Source organism: Ahaetulla prasina, chromosome 6 (genome assembly GCF_028640845.1).
Source record: "Ahaetulla prasina isolate Xishuangbanna chromosome 6, ASM2864084v1, whole genome shotgun sequence".
Taxonomy (NCBI): Eukaryota; Metazoa; Chordata; class Lepidosauria; order Squamata; family Colubridae; genus Ahaetulla; species Ahaetulla prasina.
This window is the reverse complement of record NC_080544.1, coordinates 69,401,238-69,418,494: the sequence shown is the minus strand read 5'-3', so window position 1 is coordinate 69,418,494 and position 17,257 is coordinate 69,401,238. Positions and strand designations below refer to the sequence as shown.

The following is a 17,257-nucleotide window of genomic DNA, read 5'->3' as shown; positions in this document are numbered from 1 at the left end:
TGTGCTTTTAACAGCATCAGAAATTTGGCAAGGAAGAGGTCATTGCACAGAAAAATAGAGGAAGTTCACCGGAGTAATTTTGTCCAGTCAGCTATTAAAAGCAATAAGGAACAGGCACAAAAGACAATGTGACAGACTTGTTAAGATGATTAGTTGAAGAATCATTTGAAAGAAAAAGTAATGCTATAGAGCAAGGATCTCCAAACTTGGCAACTTTAAGATTTGTGGACTTCAACTCCCAGAACTCTAGAGTTAAAGTCCACAAGTCTTAAAGTTGCCAAGATGGAGACCCCTGCTCTAGAATACTGTTGCATTTCTTAGCACCCTGCACTCTCTAGGCTCAGGTTCCCAAGTTGATTTGGATCACAAGGAGTGACAATGTAGCACCTGTCTCCAATTTCTTAAAACATCATACATTTTGAAGGAATCATATGGGAGTTTTAAATACTGGGGAGCAACGTGAGTAGAAATGAGAAATCCTCAGAATTTCTGTGGTCCAGACACCATTTTGGGAGTTCCAGGCTACAGAAACTACACTGGATATGGATTTGAAAGCACTGGAAACAGCTCCTGAAAATGAACTTTATCATTCATCAAAGCTTTCTTATGAAGAAAGGGGATCTCTGATCTAAAATATAGGAGTGGCTTAGTTAACAGACTTGATGCAGCAAACAGGTGTTTCTATGCCAAATTTTAAAGAAGAAGGTATGTCTCAAGAGGATGGTCCCATAGATTGACCTATTATACTGCTCATCAGTGATTATCCATGCTTCCTCCCTTTAGTGTTTTTTAATTGTTATGATGTAGATATTACCAAATGGATGCTTAATTTCAAGAAAGAGAAAAAATGATGGGTCTCAAGAGTCTTTGAAGTCATGTGCTCCATATTCCATAAATGCAGAAGCTGGTTTGTGGTTTTTCAGCAGTGGGACAAAGAGGCGACATACTGGAGCCAGAGACAAAAGTAACAGTAGGGCCATAATTCAAATTGCACAGATAGAAGGCTCCAGGTTCAATCTCAGTACTCTTAAGTATTATTGAGGCTGGAATAAACATCCATTAAATATCTCCCAGATCAACAATACTAGTCCAGATGCACCAATAGTCTGAATCAGAGACTAGAACTGCATTGCACTAAGTCATAGTTTGATTGATAAATCACAACTGGTTGTGTTCATCCACAAGGAGTCACCTTCATTAGGCTATAAACTATGACTTACTGACCTCATTGAATTTAGCCAAGCACATCAAATCCCAGGTTCAGGTTCAACATTTGCCTAAAATATGTTTAGAATTTGTCAGTGTGACTTGCAAGGCCAGTAAAGACAGTTAGATTGTACTGTAATTTGTTCAAACTAAGATTTAATGCATGTATGTATGTTATCCATTACACTGTTATGCAAACAATACATGCTAAGGCTAAGCCTGTTGTAGAAATCCAGTCATCATAACAGTCTAAGGCCATTTTATGGCCATGTCTTGTCCTTTGGCTGTCTGAGTCCAGCCCACACAAATAGCCTCCATTTTGAAGGTGACTCTTTCCCCCGCCCCCTCCCAATTTAGACTAGTGTGCCTGTATGCCTATACAACTTATTAGTTCAGGCCTACACAACAGCCCCAGGTTCTCATGTGGGCCTTTGAGAAAATTAACTGCCCAGCACTGCATTATAAGCAGCTTCCCATTTCTTTTATACACTCTTGACAAATCTTCTCTGGAGCATCCTACTGGAAAACAGGATGCAGGTGTCTTTGTGGTCCAGCCTAGCTGGGCTGTACTCTCACTCCTTTTAGGCAATACATGCAACAAAAACCAGCTTAGAGAGAATGCTTGCCAGGATCTGCCGTTTTATGGTACCTTGAGAAAGCCTTCAAACATGGGCCAAGTTAAGCCCTGCAGGTTGCAACAGCTGTCCTTTCCCCTTCCGCTGCGAAGTAGATTCCGCAGACAGATGCAAGGGGAGGAAAGGTTTCTGGACTCTCTCCCTCCTTTCAAAGCCAACCAAAGTATGATGGGGGAGGGGGCGGTTGTTAAGCGCGGAGGCCTGAGACGGAACGCCCGGAGATCTCCTCCCTCGCGGCGGAGACAACCCAGGAAGTTCTCTATCTGGTCGCAGACGGGGAGGGGAGAGGAGGGGGGAGAGACTTGACCAGCGGTAGGGTGTGTCCTCTCTCCCGTATCTCGCTTCCTGCTTTATTTGCGCAAACCTTTCCCAAAGGAGCAGCAAGCCGGCTAGCAGAGCGGGGAGGATGGTGGGGAGAGCGGGAAATCACCTGGTTACGATGTCTCCTGGGAGGTAGTGAGAAAACCCGAAAACCACCCGAAAGGCGAATTTTTTAAAAAAAAAATATATATTAAAAAGTGTCTACCTGCACCTGCACCCGTCGCCGCCCCCATCTCTTTTGCAGGAGACCACAGGGCTTCTCCATTAATGGCAGGTTTGCCTATTAGCCATCGCCCCCGGATAGTTCCCACAAAGCAGACGGGGAAGCTGCCTGATTTCAAAGACGAAGCGAGGCGGACCGACTTCGATCTAGCCCCGTTTCTCCTTGGCGAGCAGCCTGGCCTCCAACTCCCCGGATGCTCTTTCCCAGGCAGAAGCGACGTCGCAGCCCACCCGACAGCCCAGAGAAAGGGGCGAAGCGGCGCCCCAGCGACAGAAGAGTTGCCGCAATAGAGTCGGGCCAGAACCCGGCTCGTCTTCCCCCGCCTGAAAGGAAACCGGTCAGGTACAGCGAGCCCACAAGCGCAGGGCTCGGGCAGCAGCCAGGCGCATCCAGCCTGTCCCTGTCGCCGCGCACGCAGCGGCCGAGGCTTTCCAGGCACCTGCCGCAGCGAGCCGGAGGCAACGCGCGCAAACGCTCCCTTGGCCGCGGCTACTTTGCAGGAGGCGAGCCGGATGGGGAGAAGGCGAGAAAGCGCGCCCGGCCACTTACCGCTTTGCTCCCCTAGGAAGACCAATTTGAATTTTCTAAGCGGGTTCCCGAAATCGCCTCCCGTAGTCATGGTGCGCCTGGCTCGGCAGAGGGCTGCGCCGGGAGAAAAGCGAGGGCAGGGCGGGGAGAAGCAGCGTCTGCAGACTGGCTCCTTTGCTCACGGCGACCCTAAGCGCTCCCCTGCCCTCGCCACCAGCGGAGGGAGGCTCCGACCTCGGCGTTCTACAGAGGAGACGCCAGAGCCGGTCACAGCCTGCGCTTGACGGGCAAGGACGCGAGTCCGCACCGAGGAAGGCTGCGGGAGATGCTGGATCGAGCGCACCGCTCTCGGCCGCCTGCTGCTGTTGCTGCTGCTGCTCCTGGATGCCGCCTGCCACCAGCTCGCCTCCCTCCCCAGTCCGCGGCGCCTGCGCTCTGGCCCTATCCCGGCCAGCCTGATGTCATGCTGGAGCACCAGCAGTCCAATGCGGTGCGGCAGGAGAGGGGTGTGCTTGTGCATAGACGAACCCGGATTGCTGGTGGGGAGGGAGGGGCTCGCGGGTGTCTGTGATCCCGAGGAGAGGGTAATCCCAACCCCTGAAGGAGTTGGCTGCACCTTCCCGAAGGAACAGAGGCCCAACGGCTTCTGTCTCCTCTCATTCACACCCATCTGGTGTCCACCCCCTCTCCCCGCATCTAACCGGCATCTGCAGGGAGTAAGCAGGTGCGAGAGAAGCCACAAGTGTGTCTCTTGAGTAGGAAAAGGCAGACGAATTGGCTAGCTGATGATGAAATTTTTCCCAGCCTCGGATTTGGCACTAAATGAACCTGAATTATAATTCTTTTCTGGTGGTTTTAGCAACACGTTACTAATTGAGATTTATTCTATCTATCTATCTATCTATCTATCTATCTATCTATCTATCTATCTATCTATCTATCTATCTATCTATCTATCTATCTATCTATCCATCCATCATCTATCTATCTATCTATCTATCTATCCATCCATCCATCCATCCATCCATCCATCCATCCATCCATCTATCTATCTATCTATCTATCTATCTATCTATCTATCTATCTTCATCGCAGCAGAGATGGGTAAACAGTTATACTGGTAACAGCCGCAAGTCTGGCATTGCCTGTCTGTATTTGTTGGGTGTGGCAATAGAAATTAGAGGTAGTGAACAGATGAGGTAGATGGGCAAAAAGTGAGCATTAGTGACCTCATGGATTAGGGGCTAATCCTTATTAAATACATGCATGAGTACTCATATTTTTATACTTGTTCAATGATATAAAATCCTTTGATATTTTTGCAATCAAATAACACGAAGTAATAACCCTGTGTTCCTAATGACAGTCAGTTTGGTGTAGTGGTTAAGGCACCAAGCTAGAAACTAGGAGAATGTAAATGCTAGTCACACTGTAGGAACACAGCCAACGAATGACCTTGGTCCAATCACTCAATCTCAACCCTAGGAAGTAGGCAATGGCAAACCTCTTCTAAAAAATGTTGCCAAGAAAACTGCAGGGACTCATCCGTGAAACAACACTTATTCAAAGTCACCTCCTTCCCTCAAAAATTCTAACATAAATTGGGCAGCATTTTGCACTTTAATAGTCTAAACTTACAGAATAATGGAGTCGGAAGGGACCTTGGAGATCTTCTAATCCAACTCCCTGCTCAAGCATTCCAGATAAATGGCTGTCCAATCTCTTCTTAAAATTTAAAATCGATTGCAGAAAATATGACTTCAGCAGCAGAGTGGTCAATGTCTGGAATGCTCTACCTGACTCCATTGTTACATCCTCAAACCCCCACAGCTTCAACCTTAAACAGTCTACAGTGGACCTCAACTCATTCCTAAGAGGTCTGTAAAGGGGGCGTGCATAAGCACACCAGCATGCCTACCATCCCTGTCCTACTGTCCCCATTAATTTATACTCATTTCCTATGTTCATGTTCATATTTATACTTATACCTGTTAACTTGTACATGTTTGGCAAACTAAATAAAATAAAAAAAACCCCAGTGATGGAGCACCCAACAACATTTTTTTTTCCTTTGCAGAGCTGGGGTGGGCGTGGCCTGTGCATGACGCATTTGGCCCATGGGCTGCCAGTTTAACCCTTCTGCATTCTAGTTGGAACCAGTATAAGTTACTATAACCCCAAACATATCTACTCGGAAGTCTTACAAAGCTCAGTAGGTATTATTCTAACACAAGTGAGTATAAGAATGCAAAATTTAGTGCTGCTGATCATTCTGCCTCCACACTTTCATCATTTGCAGTTCATGCTTGACCTGATTTCTTCTGGTTACCACCACTAACTCATCGAAGCAAGCTTAAGTGAGCTAATATCTGAACGTACTTTATAACTGCAAGTTTACAGCCATTGGTTCCAATGAGACTGTATTCGGATGATTTGAAATCATCTTTAAATATATCTACCAATGTTAAAATAAGAATTTTTACCCCTGATAAAATTCTCTACTGAATCAGGTTCAAAAAAGAAGTTATTCAGAACTTAGGAGAAATTTCCTGACAGTAGAACAATAGCTTGCCTCCAGACATTGTGGGTGCTCCATCACTGGAGGGTTTTTTAAAATTATTTTATTGTATTTAGTTTGTCAAACATATACAAGTTAACAGGTATAAGTATAAACATGGACATGAACATAGGAAATGAGAACAAATAAATGGGGAGAGTAGGACAGGGACGGTAGGCACGCTGGTGCGCTTATGCACGTCCCCTTTATGGACCTCTGTTTAATGGGGTGAGGTCCACAGTAGACAATTTAAGATTGAAGCTGTGGAGGTTTGAGGTTGTAACAAGGAGTCAGAGCATTCCAGCTATTGACCACTCTGTTGCTGAAGTCATATTTTCTGCAATCAATTTTAAATTTTAAGAAGAGATTGACAGCCATTTGTCTGAAATGCTACAAAAGTGAAGATAAGGGTCATAAAGTATGTTATTAAAAAGATTTCATATGACAGGGTAAACATTGATGATCTACATAAATGAGATTTTTGTTGATTTGGTGAATTACTCAGAAAACTTTGGTTTCTTCAACCACTCCAATGTGCATCAATACCATGTTCCTGATTATGAGAAAGACATGTCTATACATATTCATTTTGTGGCTAGAATCAAGCCAGGAGCCTTTTAACAAACATGAAAGCAGGAGAGAAATGAGTGAGAATGATCTTTGAGCCACACACACACATCTTTTCCCACTTCAGTTACTTATCAATTGAAGTTAGTTCAACCAGGATAATGGAGTGTGGTGAAGAAAAGTATCAGTCTGATTGTTTCAAATAATCATATTCTGACTGGGACCAATTCCATGTGTTAAGTAAGGCAATTGCTTAAAAAGCCCAAGACCAAATCTGTGAGACCTGATATATTTTTTTCGTTATATCACAATGAGTGTGTGTGTATGTGTGTGTATGTCTGTCCATGAAATTAAATTAAAAGCGCAAGTCACAGCAATAATAACATGTAACTGATCTTAGATGATCTTGAAAAAGCTAAGCCTGGTTAGAGCTGGTTTTTACGTGTGTGGAAGACTACCAGGCAATCTCAGGGTTAGAGACTAAACAAAGATTTTTTAGAAATCTCTGAAGAAGGTAGAGGAGAAACCACTTTCATATGATTGCTAAGAAAACAACCCAGACATGTCCATAGAGCCACTAGGAGTTTGACTTGAAGAAAATGTTACTTTTAAGTGTAGAGCTCATGGAGTCCAGTCTGAAAGTACTATTACTAATAATATAAGGTTCCCAGACATATAACAAAGGTCTTGCCTGCAGTGGACAGGTGTGAGATAGCATTTTGTAGCATTTTGCAGTTGAATTTGCTTCCCTTATTTTAATAGAGAGCCACAATGAGGACATCGCAGAACTCATCAAGCATCTCTTCTATGAACCAAATGTCTTCTATGGCAGCGGTTCTCAACCTGTGGGTCGCGACCTCGTTGGGGGTTGAATGACGATTTGCCAGGGGTCACCTAAGACCATCGGAAATATGGGAAGTATACTTGCGAGTCGAAGAATCACTCTCCAATGGTTGACTCCACAAGCCAGCTGCAGGCTCTTCAAATCGCTAGCCGAATTCGGCTTCAGGCGCGATGAATTAAAAAAGAGAGAAGTCTTTGCTCTGATGTCTCCCTCTCAAGCCAGCTGCAATCACTCCCAATCGCTAGCCTAATCTGTCTTTAGGTGCTATAAACTTAATAGGGTAGGAGTCTCCGCTTTAATGCCTCCGTCCTCAAGGCAATCACAAGCAGTTCAGCTCACTAGCCAATGGCTTCAGGCGCGATAAATTCAAAAAAACAGTTTGTCGCTTTTCCCCCCCTTCTGCAGCTGCTGAGGTGCGCTGAGATCCGCAGGGGTCCCCACATCGTGGGGAATAGTATTAAAAGGGTCGCAGCATTATTTATTTATTTATTTATTTATTTATTTATTTATTTATTTATTTATTTATTTATTTATTATTCGAATTTATATACCGCCCTATCTCCCAAAGGACTCAGGGCGGTTCACAGGCATATAAAACATCAATATACAAATTAAAATAATCATTAAAAAACTTATTCTAATGCCCAATTATTAAAATGGAAATATAAATATTAAAACCAATTATAAAGGTTGAGAACTACTGTTCTATGGTGTCTTCCAATGCATGCAAAGCATTTGAGTCTAGTGCTTTGTAGATCTCAGCTGGAATGTCATCCTGCCCTGTTGCTTTATTTGAGCTTATGTTGATCTCATTAATAGAAAGAAGCAGGTCTAGGGCACCCAAGACTGGCAGCTGAGGAATCTAGAGTAAATATGATCAACTGTGGATTGGCCTATAGAGGAAGTTGGAAAAATGTTCAGCCATGGTTTTTCAGTCCTTTCTAGTCTTTGATCAAGCTTGACCCATCAGATGACAATTTATTTTTATTTTATTTTTTATTTTATTTTATTTATTTGTCACAACAGTATATATAAGCATAAGCATGAAATAACTATACGATATATAAGCATATATATAAGCATAAGTATGTAATAACTATACAAATTGGATACAATTAAAGGGAACATTAGGATAGGAACAGTAGGCACGTTGGTGCTCTTATGCACGCTCCTTACAGACCTCTTAGGAATGGGGTGAGGTCAATAGTAGACGGTTTTTGGTTAAAGCTTTGGGATTTTGGGAAGAGACCACAGAGTCTGGTAGTGCATTCCAGGCATTAACAACTCTGTTACTGAAGTCATATTTTCTGCAATCAAGATTGGAGCAGTTCACATTAAGCTTAAATCTATTGTGTGCTTGTGTATTGTTGCGATTGAAGCTGAAGTAGTCTTCAACAGGAAGGACATTGTAACAGATGATTCTATGAGTTAAACTCAGGTCATGTTGAAGGCGGCCTAGTTCTAAATTTTCTAAACCCAGGATTTCAAGTCTGGTGGCATAAGGCATTTTGTTGTGATCAGAGGAGTGGAGAACTCTTCTTGTAAAATATTTCTGGACACGCTCAATTGTATTAATGTCCGAAATGAGGTATTATACAATAAGGGGAAGCATCACATTTTATGGCATTTGGTGGGAAGATGAGCCGGTGTTTTGTACAGTCAGAACCCTGCTGGCATAGGACCTTCCAGGATGCAGCAACCATTTGTGAGGCGACTTTGGTGAAGGGAGAAGTCCCTGGATGATGCTATAGGATGCCGTTCATCTTTCTTTCTGGTGAAGCTAGCTCAGTTCCTGTAATGCATCTTGGAAAGTATGTGAGCATGAACAGAATGTGCTAGTAGTCTTAGGTAGCCAAACAACTGCTATGTACTAGCATTATAGTCTCCTGGCTAATGTAACATCACCATACGTTAAATAGATAAATAAACAATGGCACTGGAGAACTTTTTGGTGTCATGCATGTCTGCATCATGTTCCACCTGCACAGCCACCTTCTGCCACCATTTATCCTGTATTTCTCACAGTTGCATCTCTAATTTGGATTGTATGTGTTTAAATTTGTCGTCCTTTGTGACAGATGATGGTTCATTCTGTCAGTCTGGGTAGGCCTTGCTCTTGGCTTAAAGGACTGCTGAAATGTCTTTTCAGTTTTCATCAAACCAGTCTTGATGTGACTGGGTTTTCAGTCCAATACAGTTATCACAGTCTGCATGATGACATATGTAAACTATGTCTACTTTTCATAATAGATTTCTACAAGCAGCAAACAGTTTTTCATTAAGTACATCTTGGGTGCCTTGGACTTGGTCTAAGTGTTGTAGTCTACCAATATTGAATGATTTTCAGTCCTTGGTTGCTTATAAAGTAAATAGGCTGAGGAATGACCAGACCAGCTTGTGATGAATCCAGCATTCAGCACTTTACATGACATGGGTGACATCTTTTAAATTCTCACTGATCTACTATGACATATATCTCAATTAGGTGCCGGTGCTTGGATCAGGCAGTTTTATACTTGTTGACAAATCTGAACATAGCGTTCGTGATGCACAAGCTGAATTCAGCATCTTTGCTCAGAAATAAGCTATTGCTATTTTGTTTTCCCACCTTGTACCTTCCAAAGACTCTGTTCCAGTTGTCACTGTCTGTGTCAACCCTAGCATTGAAGCTTCCCAGATTGATGAATTTATTGCTGCTGATGGTTGTTTGAATAATCTGCTCCAGGTTGTTGTAGAAAGCTTCCTTCCTCTGGACTTGTGAGTGTTGGGGCATGGGCACTGAGAATGGTGAGAGTTGCTGACAGAAAAGCAGAACTTCATTATGTGTTCAATATTCCGGTGGTTAAATTTGGGATGTTCTTCAGCAGAACAGCTTTGATTGCAAAACATCTGTTCTAAAATGCCTTGGCCTTCTCCCCATGTGTGTGGACTCAGAGGAGGAGAACATAAGATGCAGGTACAATAGAGCTCGCTAAGTAAGGCATTGTGGAAACACCAAATCCTAGCAGTAAAAATATTCAGTTAGGGTATACTCTCCTGACTACTGCATGCTTCCTATCCACATTTTAATTATGTTTGTTCTGTTGGGTATCCAGATCATTTCCTGAAATATATGAGAGTACATCCAGAGTCAGTTGAATTTCATACTGTTTGTGAATGTTATTTATGACTGGAAAGATGCCCATAGAATAATGGACATGTATCAAAAGGAAGCAATAAACGGAAAGGGGAAATGCTACTCTCAACCTCCCTTTAACACTGTGGCTTGGAGTTAAAAGGAAAACAAGAATGTGAAAGAATTTTAATTTCTAGTATTTATTTGAAAGCCAACAATGGGATTGATTATTCTTTGTGGAACACTCTTAAAAACTTAGCTCTGTTCTTGCATAATTATGTAACAAATTCTGTTTGACTTTAGGATTTACAATTGGATCTATTAAATATAAATAGTGTAAGCTGTATAGGTAATGGAGCTCTGTGGTCCAACCTAGATTTGCAACACATTTTCTGGACTTTCTTTTTCCTTTAGAAACCAGCCAAGACACTAATTTATCTGCTGTTTAGCAAAATCTAATGCTTGCTTGTTCAGTAAAGCAAAATGATTTTGCATGTTGTATAGGTCAAATATTAAAGCAAATATTTCTGTTTCAGGAATATCCCTTTCCCAGTACTTCGAGTTCAATTTCTTGCTGCTGTGAATAAAAATAAACAAATATTTGAATTCTCATTGTTCACTCAGTTTCAGTTTCTTGTTGAATTTATACATTGCCTTTTTACAATTTACTTTGGCCCTCTTTCTACCCTTCTATTTTTCATCACTTACACATAGTGTTGCACTTGAAAATATGTGATTGATTTACCTTTCTTTTCTCTTCTGATAAATAACTTCCCTAGCCAAATGTTGAAACTATTCTACATGTTTTAGAGATCTTGAAAGGATTTTGTTTGATATGGCTTTTCTCCAATTAGAACAACAGCAACAAAGGAAACTGTAGCTGAAAGGATCTCTTTTCTCCCAAGGTCATAAAAATCACAGAATTCAAGCTGCCCATTTAGGTCAAGTTCAATAACCAGAAGAACAGAACCATCAGTGCAATTATTGTCCCAGAACAGGACTTTTTGAAGTGGTGAACTATTTTTAGCATCTAAAGTGAACAATACCCAGACATGTTTGTAGGAATTTTGATAGTTCTGCATTAAAAGTATTGTCCTCTTCTCCCAAGTTGCAGAAGAAAAGGAACACTAAACTATAATTTAACTAAAACCTGTCATGGATGGGCTACTTGGAAGATAAACTGTCTAATTGCTTATGAATTCTAATCCCTTTCAGCCCCAGGCAGAATTGCCAACTAACTGGAGTACAGACTTCTCTAGCTTAAAATTATTTGGAGTCATTAGAATATCAGAGAGAACAGGACTGTGAAATGTGTTATTCTGGATGTTTAAAAACATAAACATCAACTGAGTCACCTGGAAATAATAAATGTAGGAAATGAGACATTGGCCAAATGTTTCTGTCTTTGATTTTATTTCACTTACTGTGCAGCAAAGATATGGGAGAGCCACCATTCTAAAAAAAAATATCACATAGAGGCAAATAAATAGAAACACATTTATATAAACTAGCTTGATCAGCTGTTTACAACTGGGTAGCAAAAAGGTTCATGTGACACTGAAGAGGCAGTGTCCTGCTGTTTGGATATGAAAAATATCTCACAAAACTTGAAAGGAAAATCCAGTAGAAATCAACAATTCTCCAGTTGCACCTAATCACAATATAGACTTCCCTGGCAAGATCTTTTTTGTGATGTATTGTCATGAAGTTGCCTTCATATCACCCCTGTCTGTATCAGGGCCCACCTGAAATAATCCTTAGCTATTTTGATTTTAAAACATTTTCTCTTTGGAATTGGCCACTCTCAAGGTAAGCCAAAGGTGTGAAAAATCTGACTATTCTCAATTATTCTGCAAGTGGCTCAGCTGAATGAACAGGTAGAATTAAACATGTAAGAACTTCCAAGATGTTGAAGCCATTTACTCCTAGACTCTTATATACTATTAATTTATTACATTGATAGCAATCACAGATGCATTTTTGCTTTTCCTCCTTCTTAGCTTATTCAAATTGCCTTCTTTCACACTGATATTCCTTGGCCCATTGTTTGGATGTCACGGAACTGACCTTATCTCCCCTTTACTCTATCTCCCCAAAGAAGCAGGCTCTCAATAGCATGATATCTGCAAAAATTACATGTGATACACACTTTTCCTAGTTGGAGGATCACACTTGCCCGTTGAGTGGCATGACTAGAGGGGGAACACAGATGGATGGACCACACTCTAATGTGGGATGAAGCTAGAACAAAAACTAAATTGTATTTCATTTGCACAGTCACTCACGCCCTCGTCACTTCTCGCCTGGACTACTGCAATACTCTCTACATGGGGTTCCCCTTGAGGAGCACCTAGAGGCTTCAGTAGGTCCAGAATGCAGCCGTGCGGGTGATAGAGGGAGCCACTAGTGGGTCCCATATAACACCAATCCTGCGCAGGCTGCACTGGCTACCTGTGGTCTTCCGGGTGCACTTCAAGGTGCTGGTTACCACCTTTAAAGCGCTCCATGGCATAGAACCGGGATATCTTTGGGACCGCCTTCTGTTACCACATGCCTCCCACCGACCGGTACGCTCCCATAGAGAGGGTCTCCTCAGGGTGCCGTCAGCCAAACAGTGTCGGCTGGCGACCCCCAGGGGGAGAGCCTTCTCGGTGGGGACACCTACCCTCTGGAATGAGCTTCCCCCAGCACTTCGACAACTTCCAGACCTCCGGACCTTTCGCCGTGAGCTGAAGACGTATCTATTCTTCCGAGCAGGACTGGCTTAATAGGGGTTTTTAATTGGATTTTAAATGGGGTTTATTTTATATTATGTATTTTATATTTAATTTAGGCCATATTGAATAAGTTTTTTAAATAGTGATTTTATTGTAATATATTGTATTGTTTTTATCTGGCTGTTCACCGCCCTGAGTCCTTCGGGAGAAGGGCGGTATAAAAATTAAATAATAATAATAATAATAATAATAATAATAATAATAATAATAATAATAATAATAATAATAATAATAATAATAATTTCATTTCTAATTGAAGTTAATTAAATATCATTCATATTAGTCCATATAAGTTATGTTTAATAAATATTTTCAATAAATTTATAGTTTGATAACAATCTTGGTACATTTGTTTCAATCCAAATTACAGTTTGAGGTCTCAGCTTTTGTACTTCGGGATTATGGTATTATTATTTTTTTGGGCAGGAAAAGACTTCATGTTCTGCTGTGATATCACCTTACTTATATTGAAGTAAATAAGAACACAGGATTGTCTCCCAAGAGAAGACTTTCTTAGAGGGCACATAGGAATTCTATGCTCATTGTGTCCCACCCCATTTTCTAGCATTTATTAAATTGGGGAATAAGAAATGCCATTATCTGCTTGAAACTGTTGGAAGAAATATCTTCTGGGTTCAGTTCCAAGTGGGGAAAAAGACACAGGAATCATGGAGACTGCTTGGAAAGAGGGTTTAATGGTTTGAGTTCCTGAGCAGAAAAGGGCAGAGATGCTGAGAGTCCCTGGGTTTTACACCAGGGGTGAAATGCTCCCGGTTCAGACTGGATCGCCCGATCTGGTAGCGATGGTGGTGGGTGGTTCGTAGAACCAGTGGCAAAAATCCCTGTCCTGCCCCCCCCGCCCCAGCTGAGCTGTGCAATCATCAGAGTGTTTTTTTTTAACTTTTAAAAGCATTTTTTCTTTGTCCGAAAAAATGCTTTTAAAAGTAAAAAAAAGCCTCTGATGATCGCGTGGCTCAGCTGGGATCGTCAGAACCCTTTAAAAGCATGTTTTCTACAACCTCTTTGGCCGAAGAGGCTAAAAAAAAAAGCTTTTAAAAGTTTCTGGCAATCAGGCAACTCAGCTGGGATTGTCAGAACACTTTAAAAGTTTTTTTTCCTCTGGCGATCCCAGATGAAAAGGTTGTAGATCCCAGCCGAAGAGGTTGTAGAAAAAATGCTTCTAAAAGTAAAAAAAAAAAAAAGTTGGCCATGCCCACCCAGTCACATTACAGCCCCCCCAAACCACACCCACAGAACCAGTAGTAACAAATTTTACATTTCACCTGTTTTATACTCTCTCTGGCTTCGAACTTCCCGGGGCACAGGAAGAGTATCCTGATTGGTTGCTGTCAGAGGACATAGCTAGCCTTGCTGGCTGATGTAATCTCCCCAGGTGCCATGTGAGGAGTTTCTGTTGCTAGATGGGTCCTATTGTGTTGCAGATGGTGGTCTATTGACAAAGGTGTGGGGGGGTTGGGTTTCTGCCTCTGGCCCATTGACAAAGGTGGGGGGGAGACAGGAAGGTGGAAGCTGCTTTGTCTTTAAAACATGTTTCTCCATTTCTCATCCAGGGAAATATATTCTGCCTTTTTAATACTTCCCAAAATATTTCATTCTTCTAGGAGAGGGATGGGTGCTAACTTCCTACACAACAAACTCCTGAAGCTGCTCCTCCCATAGCTAGATCAAACGGAAGTCTCTTCAGTCTTAATCAGCTGAAGTAAGATTTCTTTGCTGAGCTGGCAGTTCATTTCGGTTACTTTTCAGTTATTTATTATTTTATTGGTATATATTATATTATAGTTATTTATTATCTTATTGTTGAGATAAAAATGGCTCTGCTGAACAGCGAATGGTACAGTTATCAGACCTCTTGAAGAGAGTTAATGAAGCACCTTGCTGAGCAGATGGCCTCTTATCTTGATGTTACATACACCTCCATACAGATTTGTCACCTGCACGGTGTTTTATTAGCTCCCTTTGAAATACTTACGGGAACAGGAAAAACATGCTGGATATATATCACAACACACTCACCCTTCTGGTAATGGAATCATAGATGTTGCAGACTTGTATGAGGACCATTGAAGATGAAGGCAATTCATAGCTCTGAATGAACCAGTGGCCAAGAGCTTTTCCCTATCCATTTAGTTTCAACCTGATTTTTCCCTTTCACTCTCCTTCATCACCACATTCTTTTTCTTTCTTCTCCTCTTTAAATTTGAGGTTTCCACTTATCTCTATAACATCAAAGAAAATTCCTTCTTGCCCTTATTGGTGGTATGTGGTTTTCTCAATATGAAGTCCTATACTAGAGACCTGGGAATCTGAAGATTCTCTGCCATATCTTAGCTGTTCCTAATGCTGCACTCTTCTGGACAGAGAGCTATGATGTCCTGGGATCTGTTGTAGGAGTCACAGACCCAAGTGCTCCTACCACTACTGGGACCTCTTTGGCTTTTACTTTCCACATCCTCTTTAATTCCTTCTTCAGGCCCTGTTACTTCTCCAGTTTCTTGTATGACTTCTTCCTGATATTACTATCAATTGAAACTGCTACATCCATTACCATCTCTATCTTTGGGTGGTAGATAGATAGGTAGACACCTATCAATGTCTGGTTGACTGGCAATACCTGGGATGTCCGTGGATCTGTCTGGATCTGGAAGTCCCATGGGTTCTAAGGAATGTCCCATCTCAAATGGGGTGGTGGTGTTTAGCCCATACATTGGTGCAGATGTTCATGTACACAATGCCAGTTACTTGATTGTGCCATTCAATGTATTCTATTCTGTCATGCATTTCACACCCTATCATTATTTATTGGACTGTCTCTGGGGCCTTTCTGCCTGAGTCTCTGAGACTCTCTCCCTGGGTCTTAGACTCCTGCTTCTATGGATCTGAGTTTTGGTACCTATTCTTGTGCTGCTTTGATCAGACTCTCACTGTTGTCTTTTAATCCAGCCCTTTCCAGCCACTGAAAGGATTTCCCAATGTCTGACATCTCAGCCATACCATTTTTGATGGTACATTCTATTCAGGTTGTTTTACTTGCTGCAGCACTTTCTTTGCTTGATCTTTCTTTCATGTCTGTTGGTATGTCAAGCATTCTTTAGTAGCTCATCTTTGGATGCCATTTTACCAATGTATTCCTGGATGCTCTGGGTTTTGTCTAGGACAATAGACAATTCCCTGTCCACCCTCTTTCTGGTTGGTATAAAGTTTTTTGGTGTTGGACTTGCAGTGGAAACTTCTGTGCATTGTGAAGACTTCCCAAGTTTTCACATTGGCAGGTTCTATATCCTCCATATTCCCCTCAGAAACTGACAGGGTATCGCATATGTGTTGATGGTGTGGATTTCCCCCCCCCCCCATTGAGCTATCTTATCCTTTGTCAATGCTTGGTACTTAAATGTTGTTGTCTTCCTTATATCTTTCTCATGGTTCCCATGTGGCTGTGGGATACCAAGGTACTTTTAGCTGGTCTAGATGTCTACTAGGTGGCCCGCTGGTAGTCCCCCCCCCAGCAGACTTAACTATGTTCCTTCTCTTTACTACCATCTCCAGTCTAAATGACATCCCAATGTCCTCACTAAATGACATCCCAATGTCCTCACATCCATCCACATTAGGTGGATCAATGTCTCACTTACTCTTAGCATACCCTTGATATCATCAATGTACAGGAGGTGGCTGATTGTAGTTCCATTCTTGAACTGAAACTCATAGTATCCAGTCCTTGTGATAATCTGGCTGAGGGAGTTTAAACATATGCAGAGGAGCAGTGGAGACACTGCATTACCTTGTTATATGCTTCACTTAATAGCCACTTATGTGAGCTGTCTTGAATTGACTCTCAGTATTGTCTTTCACAGTCCTCTTGGGGAAGATCCTTAGTGTCTTTTTGACTTTGTATGGTACCAGGCATCCACAGATCCCTCTGTTTTCCCCTGAGTTTTCCCCTGAGGCTCTCAATCCAGGTTGTGCTCAGATTGGTCTGTCTAGATCTTAAGTGTTGAGGATGGCTCTATTTATCTATTACCATCTGGGGGTTTGAGCCTCTGGTATTGTTCCAAGTGCCTTTCAGAGCTGTGCTCATGTAGTGGCACATATGGTCCTGTAGTTTGATGGCTATGATACCTGATAGGATTTTCCATATTTTGTGGAGATAGGTTAATAGTCAATAGTTGGACAGTGCTGTTCCTTTGTGGTGGTCTTTTATGATCAGCAATATCCTTCCTTGTATTAGCCAGTCTGGGTGGGATCCTGGTGCTAGCAGCTGGTTCATCTGGGCTACTAGGCATTCATGCATATAGGTGATCTACACCTACAGCCGGTAGGTGTAGATCATGTCTGGGTCAGCTGCTATATAGCATTTCACGTTCTTGACTTACTGTTGGCTATCTGCTACTGTGATTGTAACTGGTTCCTGTTCTGGGAGATTGTATGGTCTGCTTTCAGGTCCTGTAGCCACCTAGTGCTAT

General features: G+C 42.0%; 1 protein-coding gene across 3 annotated transcripts in view; it reads right to left on the bottom strand.

Annotated features, from left to right (window-relative positions):
• Positions 1-3,353, bottom strand: part of RAB6B (RAB6B, member RAS oncogene family) — a 57,670-nt gene extending 54,317 nt beyond the window's left edge. The window contains exon 1 of one of the 3 annotated variants that reach the window (XM_058188774.1): positions 2,935-3,353. In XM_058188774.1, coding sequence (XP_058044757.1) covers positions 2,935-3,004 — 70 coding nt within the window. In that variant the 5' untranslated portion in view covers positions 3,005-3,353. Of the gene's footprint in view, positions 1-1,855; positions 2,059-2,367; positions 2,532-2,934 lie in introns of those variants that run through there. The other 2 variants (XM_058188775.1, XM_058188776.1) reach the window with 2 other exon arrangements.
• Between the last annotated feature and the right edge of the window lie 13,904 nt (positions 3,354-17,257).